The sequence below is a fragment of the Denticeps clupeoides genome, chromosome 2 (genome assembly GCF_900700375.1).
Source record: "Denticeps clupeoides chromosome 2, fDenClu1.1, whole genome shotgun sequence".
Lineage (NCBI taxonomy): Eukaryota > Metazoa > Chordata > Actinopteri > Clupeiformes > Denticipitidae > Denticeps > Denticeps clupeoides.
The window spans coordinates 14,743,529-14,756,474 of record NC_041708.1 but is presented as its reverse complement, the minus strand read 5'-3'; the positions used below and the strand labels follow the sequence as shown (position 1 = coordinate 14,756,474).

At 39.2% G+C, this 12,946-nt stretch overlaps 1 protein-coding gene across 5 annotated transcripts in view; it reads left to right on the top strand.

Annotated features, from left to right (window-relative positions):
* Positions 1–10,697, top strand: part of pdzd7a (PDZ domain containing 7a) — a 32,814-nt gene extending 22,117 nt beyond the window's left edge. Inside the window, exon 18 of one of the 5 annotated variants that reach the window (XR_003748913.1) lies at positions 9,369–9,505. Coding sequence is in view for 1 of the 5 variants with exons in the window: in XM_028970308.1 (XP_028826141.1) it covers positions 9,369–9,518 (150 nt within the window). In the remaining 4 variants the exon portion in view is untranslated. Of the gene's footprint in view, positions 1–9,368 lie in introns of all 5 variants that reach the window. The other 4 variants (XR_003748917.1, XM_028970308.1, XM_028970309.1 and 1 more) reach the window with 4 other exon arrangements.
* The last annotated feature ends 2,249 nt before the right edge of the window (positions 10,698–12,946 follow it).

The window sequence follows — 12,946 nt, the reverse complement described above, 5'->3', positions numbered from 1 at the left end:
AAAGTAAAAAATAAACATTTGGAAATAATGTCAAATAATAATATATTACTAAAGAAACAATATAATTAATATTGGAGCATCTGGCCCTCAGAGTGTCGGAGAAAATCTAATGTAGTTGATGACACCAATGGAAAGTCTTAAATATGATGAAAATGGCCTTAAAAAGTCTTAATTTTATTTAACTCTGCTTTAGGTTTTAGCAAATTTATTGAAAATAAGTATTCACAGCCTTTGCTCAATACTTTGTTGATGCACCTTTGACAGCCTCAAGTCTTTTTGAATATGATGTCACAAGCTTGGCACACCTATCCTTGGCCAGTTTGGCCCATTCCTCTTTGCAGCACCTCTCAAGATCCATCAGGTTGGATGGGAAGCATTGGTGCACAGCTATTTTAAGATGTCTCCACAGATCTTTAATTGGATTCAAGTCTGGGTTCTGGCTGGGCCAATCAAGAACATGAAGCCACTCCTTTGATAACTTGGTTGCATGCTTACGGCCGTTGTCCTGTTGAAAGATGAACAGTCCACCCAGTCGGAGTTCAAGAGCACTCTGGAGTAGGTCTCTGTACATTGTTGTAGTGATCTTTCCCTCTATCCTGACTATGGAGGCCACTGTGCTCATTGGAACCTTCAAAGCATGCAAACACTTCCCCAGTCAATCCTCTCTCGGAGGTCAACAGACACTTCCTTTGACTTGGTTTGTGGGACTGCAACTGTGGGACCTTATTTAGACAGGTGTGTATGTTTCCAAATCATGTCCATTCAACAGATGGGAGTCCAATTAATATGCAGAAACATCTAAAGGATTAGGGGAAATAGGATGAACCTGAGATCAATTTTTCATGTCAAAGGCTGTGAATACTTATGTGCATGTACGTTCTCAGTTTGTGTACTTATTTATTTATTATAGCTTTTTAAAATGTCATTTTAAATGAAATTCACAGGTGAACATAGTGTTGCAACGATTAGATATTTTGGTGGAACAATTATTGTCAGAGAAATAAGATTTCGCAATTATCTTGATTATTTTACAAGAATTGATTTCACAACTGTATTAACATATATAAACTACACAAATACATTATATAATGGCTTACAATTGTTTTAATCTATTTATTGCAGATTTTCAGAGTATAAAATGAGTATAGCGATTAATTTTATTTTATTTACACATCTATGGTAGCACAGCTCATTTGTTGCTGCCAAAATGCTTATCTTAAATGCAGTAACAATAAAAAAACAAGTTAAAAAAATAATGTTAAATCTGTCTACATTAGAGCTTTAGTTGAAGTGCAAAAAGATGAGCATGTTCACACTTTCTGAGCTCAGTCTCAACGATGAGGTGAGAGAACATTGCCTCTACTGACATCGCCTCTCCCTCTCCTTACAAGCGCACCTTGCAAATGGCCTTATATACTTGTCAAATATACTCTTTGTGCCCTGTAATGCTAAAGTTAATTTACAAAAGTACACAGAGAGACCAGATTGTGAAGCTTCGTGGATTCAAAAGATGGAATATGCAAATGGAATAACACACAACACAAAAACACGACAAAGGAGATTATGGACATTGTACACTGACCCATAATGAAAGTGAAGTTGCACAAAATGTGTCATCTGCATTTAACTCGTAACCCTTAGTGAGCAGTGGGCAGCCACGAATGGTGCCAGGGAGCAGTGTGTGGGGACTGTGCTTTGCTCAGTGGCACCTCAGCGGATCGGGATTCGAACCGGCAACCTTCTAATTCTTTCCTTAACCGCTAGGCCACCACTGCCCCCAATATAGTGCAGGTTGAGACACACTAGACAAACCAGGCAGACAAGTAGCAGCAATATGACAATATATCAGTGTATGTCTATATTTAGTATCTAGGCTATATGGTATATGATATACTATGATAATAATGGTGGTAGTAGTGATATGTCATGACATGATGATGATAACACAGCAGCACAGTGTGTGAGAGATTAACCTGGAACCTGGGTGTAATCATGGATGGTGAATTTGAAATGGACAAGCAGATAAGTTCTGTAGTCAGGTCATGTTTTATCATCTGAGACTTTTAGCTTAAGTTAAGCCCTTTTTACATTTGAATGATTTTGAGAAGGCCATACATGCTTTTATTACATTGTGGCTTGAATATTACAAGGCTCTCCATTTTGGTCTCCCACAGTCACTGTTATCATGGCTTCAGCTGGTCCAGAATACTGCAACGCGGTTGCTGATGGGTACTAAAAAGTGAGAACACATTACTCCAGTTCTTGGGTGACTGCATTGGTTGCCAGTTCATTTTCAAATTCAATTTAAAATCCCATTGATGGTTTCTAAGGCCCTAAATGAACATGCCCCACCATACATGATAGATCTTGTTCATTTTCAGCCAACTCCTAGATCCTTAAGATTGAGCGGCAATGCCCTCCTCCATGTCCCCCAATCTTACCTTAAGCAGGAAGGTGACATAACCTCTATTTTTAAATCCAGGCTTAAAACTCATCTGTACTCTTTAGCTTTCCCAGAAGTTTTTATTTTGTCCTCTTCAGCCCTCCCTAACTTTTAAAATGTAAAGGTTTATTCCTATTATTATACTTTTAAGTCATTTTCAAGTGCTTTAGAAGTAAAGTTGACTTGAATTAAAGTGCAGGGTGCAATACTTCAATTAAAAGTGTAGATGTACTGATGTTCAGTTTGCAATGTGCAGTTTGGGGAAAAAACATCTGCAACATATCCGGACAGTATGTCTCAATGGGTCTTTGACAGGCCCTACAGACACCCCCACGCTTGACCCCTCTGCACACAAGGAAAAACTCCTCACAAAAAACTCTTCCAGGGTAGAGTGAGCCTACAAATGGTGTCAGTGCAGGGTTTGTCTTGGTGACATTGAGAGTCATGATGTTGTTCTGGCACCAATCGACCAGATGTTTTATCTCCTCTCTGTAGGCAGACTCATTGTTGTTGGTGATGAGCCCGACTACTGTTAAACTACTAATGTGGTTAGAAATGTACTGTGCAGCAGAGTCGTGTGTCAGCAGAGTGAACAGCAGTGGGCTGAGCATGCATCCCTGTTGGGAACCTGTGCTCAGTCTGAGGACCTTGGATGTGTTATTTCCTATAGACATAGACTGAGGCCTGTCTGTAAGGAAGTGCAAGATCCAGCTGCAGAGTGGTGAGCTTATTTCCAGCAGGTCCAACCAACTGTAGCCCATGATGATCTGGATCCCTGCCACATGCGCCATGTTTCATTTGAAGACATGAAGTGGCTGTTGATCTTCTCTCCATAAGCTCGATTTGCCCCCCAATGGCCTGTGACAGGTTGGCTCTTGCTGTAGAATAAGCCTCTTTGTTCTTGGACTCGAAGGCAGAGTCCTTGATTTTTAGCATTCACAGGCCTAGTGAATGCTACGTTTGTGAAATGTGTACAGTAGTGGGGGGAGAGGCATCCCAGTGATGTTCTCAGAAGTGTTGCAGTTGCCTTACCAGACAGTGATGCAGCTGGTCAGGATGCTCTCGATGGTGCCTCTGTAGAATGTGGTGAGGATGGGTGGGGGGAGGCTCACCCATTTTAGCCTCCACAGGAGCTGGGCTGGCAGTTGCCATTGAGAAATATGGATACTTGTATGCATACATGAATACAATGAATACAATGCAATGTTCTTAAATTAGATGCATTGGTCTGGTTACATTTGAATAATAAATAATGCATAATAAATAATGATACAGTTCTGTGAGGATGCACTTTTTTTTCTCTTGTTTTCCACCCATCTCATCAAGACTGTCTGAGAACTTAGGTTGTGGCATTATTTATGTAAACAAGTGGATCAATATATGCACATCTAGTGTCGTATGTAATATCTAACAACAGCAATACTTTAACATGAAAAAAGGACACCAATATGAAAAATCAAACATCCCTCTGAAAAATTAAACAATTGCTTATGAACAAACTGTGCTTTCTGTTCTTTCGATAGAAAACATAAATCATATTATTAGTCTTAACTGACAAATGAGCACACTGACTGCTGTTAAGTAGTTAAAGTGCCCTGCCTCACTGAATACTAGTGTTAGAGTGTTAGACTGTAAAGCTCTTGTTCAGTTTCAGCAATGTTTGGGATACAAAAAAAAGCATATAATCTATTTACTGCCACATGCTTTCACAGATTTCATGTGGAAGTTTTAAAAGTTGACACCTGCCCCCGCCCCATCTGGTACTATTCATTGTCAAGTGGTCAAAGTGGGCATGAGGCGGATGGGCCACAGGAATTAGGGTATTTCATAATAATAAAACTAATAATTTTATTATAAGTGTTGTTATTAACTGCTCAGGAAGAAAATATTTGATACATGGGACAGAAAATTAAATTATTTAGCCTATTTGGAGAGAGACATGATGGTGGTGAGACAGGGTGGTAGTAGCCTAGTGGGTAACACACTCGCCTATGAACGAGAAGACCCGGGTTCGAATCCCACTTACTACCATTGTAGTTGCTCCAGGGGGGCTGTCCCTGTAAATACTGTTTGTAAGTCGCTCTGGAAAATGGCGTCTGATAAATGCTGTAAATGTAAATGTAAATTATAATGTGAGAATATGTCAGTCATCCTGTGATGATAAAATATGACTGAGACTATTGTAAAACAGGCTATAGACACTTAGTATTGAAAAACTGATGCTAATTATATGGACAACAGCTGTCAAATTGTCATTGTCTGTGTCAAACAAGACGTGAATTTGTTGAATATTTAAACAGAAGTTACCCTGTGCTTGAAGTGATGCTCGGAACTCCTATCTATTGAAGTCCATAGAGAACATGCAAATTTTTTTTGGTTTTGTTAAGTTGCATGTCCTCTTTGGACTTCCTTACCTATGGATTATTTTCAGAGGATTTCGTTAGAAGTAGCAGAATAACACTAAGAACTGTTGTGTTGCATTTTACTCAGATACGATACTGCTATTTTCTGATTTGGCTATTGTGTAGGCCCTTTTTTTTTTGATTGGCTGGTAGGTAACCAGCACTATGATCCAGAGGAGAGGTGCTGCTCTGCCACAATCTGAGAAAAATTGGGTGCTGCAGCATATTATCCTACAACAAAATAGTGGGAAGCCCACTCCAATCCAGCTTTGTGTACAGCTACATTTTACATGCATTATCAGTCACAATAGCAATGTCATGGTTTGGTCTTTTAAGCTCCTAGTTTGAGACCTCTTCTAGCTAAACCTCACAATGTTTGCAACTGTGTGGGATTCAAACATTGGCAAAGTCTGCAGTACAACATTTACCATATCCCAGTTGCTGTTGATCATGTGTGCAGCGAATGTGATGTAGATTAACATACCCCTGGATGTCCAGCCATCGGTCATTATAGCGACGCACTCTGCCCCCTTGCAGTGCTTACATACTGTTTTTATTTTGTCTGTCGCTCTGTTTCCATCTCTTGTTTCTACTGTAAACCCAAACAAAGGATTTAAACGTAGTTTGGGCATCTTCTGTACGAACTTCTTCAACAACAACAACATTTATTTCTTATATAGCCCAAAATCACATACAGTGTGTCTCAATGGGCTTTGACAGGCCCTACAGTTGACACCCCCCACACTTGACCCTTATTCTGGTGAAGCTATGCTGACCACAACTGGCTAGCGCTTGCAAGATACCAGTTACCTCAATGAGAAATATCACAAGGTTTTAATATTGTTGTACAAAATCTTGTTACACCCCTACTCACCAGGCATGATGAAGAAAAACTGGTACATGCACCTGTAATGTCAAGAATTGACTATTGCAATGCTGTACTTATTGGAAACCCGGAATAATCTCTAAGTAAAGTTTAAAATGCAGCTGCAAGAATTCTAAAGAATTCTAAAATCTGAACATATCACTCCGATTCTGTCCTCACTGCACTGAATATTGGTAACATTTCGCATAAAATTATATGCGACTATATTTATGGCATTTATCAGATGCCCTTATCCAGAGCGACTTACAATCAGCAGTTTCAGGGACAGTCCGCCTGGAGCACCTTAGGGTTAAGTGTTTTGCTCAGGGACACAATGGTAATAAACGGGATTTGAACCTGGGTCTTCTGGTTCATAGGCGAGTGGCTTACCCACTAGGCTACTACCACCTACTATAAAATTCTGTTATTAACATACAAAGCCTAACACAGACTGGTCCCTGATTGAGTGGTTTGAGCTTGAGTGGTTTGTTAACAGAGCATTGACCTACACGAGAATTATCCTCACAAGTCTCTGGGTCTTATTGGTACTGAGAATTAACTAATTCTTAGCAGGTGTGCAAGCTTTATAGAGCTCCCCTGCTTTTAAACAGCCTTTCCTGCTAATAGTTTATTTAAATCCAGGCTAAAGACTAATCTAAACATTAAAACTCACATATACTATGATGCTCATCTCACCTAGTATTGGAAAATGCAATTGCGTTTACATGTATATCTCACATGTATTAAACTGCATTAATCTTCGGAATATTAAGACAGCAACTATATTAATCATTAGTCACTTGGATGAAACCGAGGGACAAAGGATGTTTTGCAAGTTTGCAGGGTAAAGTGACCACGACCTGGAGTGATAACGAATGGATAAGGTGAGGCCTGCAGACGATGAAAAGCAGGAGTCCAGCGACCATGACCTCGGCAACAGTGAACCAAGAAATAAGCCTACGTGTAGAAGATAATTATTAGCTTATATGGTATGATTTTATGGTAAATATACCGCCCTGTACTAAATAAAAGGAGGAGATGCGACTGAGACCGCAGAGCTGTTGGAGGCATGATGTAATGCGTGTCTCTGATCGCTCTCCTTGCAAGTAAAAAGAACTCAAATACTTTGTGTCTTTCTTCTCTTTATAAGTAAATAAGTGTTGGAACGACAAATAAATCTAACACCTAGGCTGTCCTAGGTGTTAGAGTGGTAGAGTGTACTAGGGTGGTAGTAGCCTAGTGGGTAACACACTCGCCTGTGAACCAGAACAACCCAGGGATTTTTCCCAAAACATAACAAACAGCATCCGTTGGAAGTACCCACTCAAGGCAGAATCCAGCTGGACAGCTCTACCTGGTTAGAAAACCCAGATAAACAGACAGAACTCCAACTCACCCAGGTGAAAACAGCCGCCAAGGTCCACAGCCTATAAGATATCCTACCTACACGATAGGAAATCCCGGACGAGCCCCTAAAATTTGTTACATCCCTGGACTAGGGTCAGGGACATAGCAAATGGGACAAGGGAGCAGAAACTCCAAAACGATGCGATTGCACTTATGGCTAACAGTTTATTACAAACAAAGATATATAAACAAACAAAATACACAAAACAGTTCTGGTCAGTTATTATTCAAGTCTATCGTGTCTTCTGGACATTTATATTTATATTTACAGCATTTATTAGACGCCCTTATCCAGAGCAACTTACAATCAGTAGTTACAGGGACAGTCTCCCTGGAGCAACTTAGGGTTAAGTGTCTTGCTCAGGGACACAATGGTAGTAAGCGGGACATCATCCTTCACTTCACACCACTTCCTTCTTGCTTCACACCAACACCAACACCCTCTCCTCTGGTCCCGAAACAGACACCATTTTGAGCCCTCTGCCCTATTACAGCCCACCAATCATGACAGGAAGGGGGAATAGTCCAATCATGGGCTGATGAGGAGCCACCCTGCAACATTACAGAGAGAGAGAAAGAGAGAGAGAGAGAGACACAAACAGAACATACACATTCTCTGCCACGGAACGTCACACTAGTGTTTTGCAAAACAGTCCTTCAGCAGTGAAAAGCGATGAACTAAAAAATGGCACATATTACCAATCAATACAAGAAGTTCACAAATCTGAAGTTTATCCCCATGGCTAACACATGCAATTCTTGCATATGCATCTCCTGTGTCTGGTGTCTCACACATGAGCGCTGTGGATCTTGCAGAAAAGACTAATGAGGCTATCCATGCGAGAACCAAAATAGCACGTAACACAAAATTAAATAAAACATGTCAAAATTAATGTAGGTGCTCATGGGTTTTATCTAAAATAAATGCAACAGGGAAATTAAATAAAATGATCAACTCATTTCATAATACACATTTACAAAGTTGGTTACAGCGGCATAAAAAGCATTATTTGATGTCGCCACCTAAAATCTTGCCTAAGGCTCCAAATTTGTTAGGGCCAGGCCTGGGTGACTGTGTTTGATGTGATTTTAACATCATGGCCAAATGCCATGGACATCAATCTGAGGGAATTCAGATTTAAAAAGAAAAAAAAACATTTCAGGTTTCAGGTCACACTTTTTATGGCTTGTTGTAATAGGTGCACAATTTTGTGTTGAAGATGTAATAATGTTTTGTGAAGGTGCAGCAAATATTTTTTATTTTTTTTGGGTAGGACTTTTTTGTCCCAATTCGTATTTAGGCTGAGGTGGGTTCTCTACATGCTTCAGTCAGTGCTTTTGCGACTGATTGCAAATCACTGACATTTGAATTAATCTGTACTTCTTTAAAAAGGATATTTCAACCTCAGGTTTGAGCCTAGTTCTATGCACTGCATTATTTTCTACCTGTAAAATGTCAATTATTCTTAATGGCTGACTTCTTACCAGCTTCCACACTTGCCATATTTTTGGATGTGGCAAATTCTAAAATGGTGTCATGGCTGGGTGCAGCCAGGCTCGCAGCCTGCACCAGGACTGTAATTATGGACTGCTGCTGATTATGTGTCCATAAGGGCCCTGCTAAAAGGGAGCAGAGAGCAGAAGGACAATGCTGCGACATTAATGTGGATCCTTTACTTACCTTGTGTTTGTTTCTGCTCCTTGCCTTTGTGCCACATGCCTTTTGGGTTTTTGTTCATCCTTTTCTGTTTCCTTTTTGGCCATCATTCTGGTTTCTTTGTGTATATTTATGCCTTTGTTTCATTATGTCCCGTCTCTGTGCCTCTTTCCCCCCATGAAATAAAGCTTTGTTTGTGATTTCATTCACATGTCCCTTAGTACACTGTTCAGGGGCAGTGGTGGCCTAGCAGTTAAGGATGCGGCCCCGTAATCAGAAGGTTGCCGGTTCGAAGCACCATCCCCACACACTGCTCCCTGGGCACCTGTCATGGCTGCCAACTGCTCACCAAGAGTGAAGGGTTAAAAGCAGAGGACACATTTCGTTGTGTGCACCGTGTGCTGTGCTGAAGTGTTTCACAATAACAATCACTTCACTTTTCACTTCACTTTCATTTATGAGCATGTTTGAAAAAAAATGAAAAGCACACACACACATAATTGCTGGAAAAAACATTTTGATGTATATATTTTATTTATGTGGTTTTGTGAATGACTGATCAAGCTTGTTATGTGTGTGTTATATATGTTTCAGGCTGGGTTTGAACTGGTGTCAGTCGATGGGGAGTTGCTCCAGGGGGTCACACATCAGCATGCTGTAGATGTGATTCGCAGAGCTTTCAGCAACAAGGCCAAAGACCCCATGCTGTTTGTGGTCAAGGTTCCTAAAGGCCCTAGGGACTGAGAATGACACAGCAGGCTCTCTGATCTGGGCATGGAAGTGGAGAATTATCCCCTTTCTGGAAGTGGATGACTTCCAGATATAATGCTCAACCAGTCAACTAATAGAGTCTCTTTGTCAGTGTTTTAACACATAATATTAATATACATATACTGTAACCCACGTTTTTCGCCTGCTCAGGTAAACGGACTTGATATACTGGAATCATCTTGCTTTACCAGACAGGAGCAAACACAGTTTTTAGTCCCATTTAACCAATTTCAACCAGTTTCATGAATTATAACATATACCACAATCACATAACATATTCAAATCAATTTGAGGAAAGAGTCCAATTCATCATGGTGTAGTAAAATCACATTAAATTGTGTGTGAACAAATGCATGTTATGCTATAGGTTCTTCGGCTCCATGAACTTATTACGCATCCTACTCAAACCAGCAGAAAAAAAAACAATGAAATCAGATAGAAATCAACAACAGTAGAGCTGGTGAACATGTGAAGTATTGATGCAGTAAGCACAACAAAGTGCTTACTATACCCAAGCCTTATTATTAGAATGTTTTTTTTCTTTTGCATTTATTAGAATACAGAGTTGGTACATAGGTTAATTCAGACATGAACCTTTCCAACATATCACAAACATTATTACATTATGTGCAAGTTTGTTTGATTTTTAAATAACAGTTATTTATAGGCTTCTAAAAAGAGCCTAAGCCAAATTCCTTGTTCAGCCATGTAGTATTGATCATGCCTGATAAAAAGGCAGGACTGGTGACATCTGAGTTCTTAATACTGGACGTTGTGTGTCACCCCTGTACTTTTGATTTATTGCATGTTTAAAGAGGACCAGTTATATAGTTAGTCATCTTCATTACATAATGCTGTGGCTGCTCTTCTGGGGGTAGTTTGTCAGATAAGCATCCACATGAATGCACATGTGAAGGGTGAAGCTGCTGAATTAGAGAAATTTGGCCATAATTCCTTACACTTGGTAGTATCTCTGAGTCTCGTGCCTTACTTCAGCATTCAGTGAACATTAGGTCTGGTGGGTGACTTAGCATTGTGACAATGAACTGCAAATAAGTGTACATATTTAAAAAAGGAATTTATTCAAAGTTTTTTTTGCAAGTTGTATTGTTGTAGGTGAGTTAAAAATAATAAAAATGACTGAATACTTGTGTTGGACTATTTCTGAAAATATTTTGCCCAAATAAAAATTCATTTAATTAATTTAAAACAAAGACTCATTATGACTCAAAAAACTTAAACATGTACATAAATACATACAAACACTTGGTTACGAAGGAAAAAAAAACAAAAAAGAAGGAAAACACAAAATATGTTATTCGGTCTATTCACATTGGCTACATTTTCTGATAGTTTGTGTAAAACACCAGGATATCTGTGTGAAAGCTGTGGGATGGACTTGTAGATCCCACCCCCCTTTGCTACAAGCTGAGCTATTGGTTGTTTAATTAAGCAACAATCTGGTTGATGTGAATTTAGCTTCTCTAACACTCCATTACAGGCCCACAGAACCACATTTCATAATTATGCAGTCACAAGCAGTGACAGAACTGTATGCTATATTAATATAGCTGCAGGTAAATAAGAATAAAGCTACCTGTGCAAAACCTGATAAAACCTGCTAATACCATTCTGGTATTATGATAATGCAGCCATGATAATGCTAATACCATACTGGTATTACGATAATGCAGCCATGATGTTCATCATCACCACAACATGTGTGTGGCACTATGAGGCAAGGAAGCTTAATTCTTGTGATGTGGTTCACGTGGACCCTTGTTTTTCCGAGTTTATTTTCTCGTATTTTTTCTAACATTTTTCTAACTATATTACAAATAGTTGTTTTCTCCTGAATCTGTGACTTTGATCCAGAAATTCTCTGAATGTATCCTTTCCCCGTTGTAGTTTGTTTTTCATCTACAGTGGCCCTAATACAGTGTTGTATGTTGTAGTGTGTGTCAATTGACTTAAAAGGGGAAATTACACTCCTGATTACTGTGCATGACTGACCCATTTATCATGTCCATGTGAGACAGTAAAGGGGTGCAAAAAAAACATTTACATTTACAGCATTTATCAGACGCCCTTATCCAGAGCGACTTACAATCAGTAGTTACAGGGACAGTCCCCCTGGAGCAACTTAGGGTTAAGTGTCTTGCTCAGGGACACAATGGTAGTAAGTGGGGTTTGAACCTGGGTCTTCTGGTTCAAAGGTGAGTGTGTTAACCTTCTAGGCTACTACCACCCAGTCGTTGCGATTTTATAATTGCATTCAAGCCAATTGCAATTTTGTTAAAGATTTGATAAAAAATTGTTCAGCCCTACCAAACAGCCATTAAACTGGTGAAATGTGGTATAATTACAATAGTATACACAAGGTGCTGCTGTACAATCAAATATCAGCACTGGTGTAATTACTACTATTACTACTATAAGTGTCGATATCTCACAATCCAGCAAGTTCAATAGAGAACAAGATGTAATACATCTTGAAGTTCTCAAATCAGACATAAAGACATGTTTATTTCTTGGTCTTGGCCTCTGCTTTGTTTTCAACTTTGATTTGTTTTTGCCTGACTGAATTGTCTGTATCATTCCAATGTTCACAAACAAATGTTCTAAGACATATATATCAATCATGAAACATCTGGCAAAACAAGACGTGTTTCTGTGAATTAAAGGCTAACTCCTTTTCGAATTTATTTTCCCTATTTTTTCATGTGAACTTTTGATCACATATGGATCAAAAATATATTTTGGATATATTATAGTAATCATTATGAGCATTAAAATAGATGCTATATAAAAATATACATCATATATAATATTGATATTTTCTTTGAAGCCACCCATATTATAAATCTGCTTTGTTAAAAAGGGAAAAAATCCCTACATTATATCAGTTTTTATCAAAATATAATCTGATTACTATTGGACAGGAGTAGGGCTGCAATTAAATAGATTAAATAGATAAAAATTGATTACTAAAAGAGTTGGCAATGAATTTCCTAATCGATTCGTTGTGTCGCGTGATGAGGAGACATTTGATTATTAAGAAAAAAAACAGAGCGGAGTGAACACACTCGGTCTCTCTCACGCACAGCTGCTAGCAGAGTTTGGCACCTCATAGACAGCGCGGAGCAAAAATAAAAAAAAAACGAGCGGAGGTAGAGGACAGATACATGGCGGAGGTAGAGAAATCTGTGCGAAAATATGCAAAAGCGACATGGCATGGCACGGGAGCACCACGGCAATGATCCAGCACCTGAAACGCAAACATGTTGGAGTGTTTGATGAGGAAGTCACTACAGAATCCTACTTTTGTTCCGTTTTGAAGTGAGGAACGTAATGACAAGTTAGTGTTAGTGCGTTAATAACAGTACTATAGCAGGGGTGGT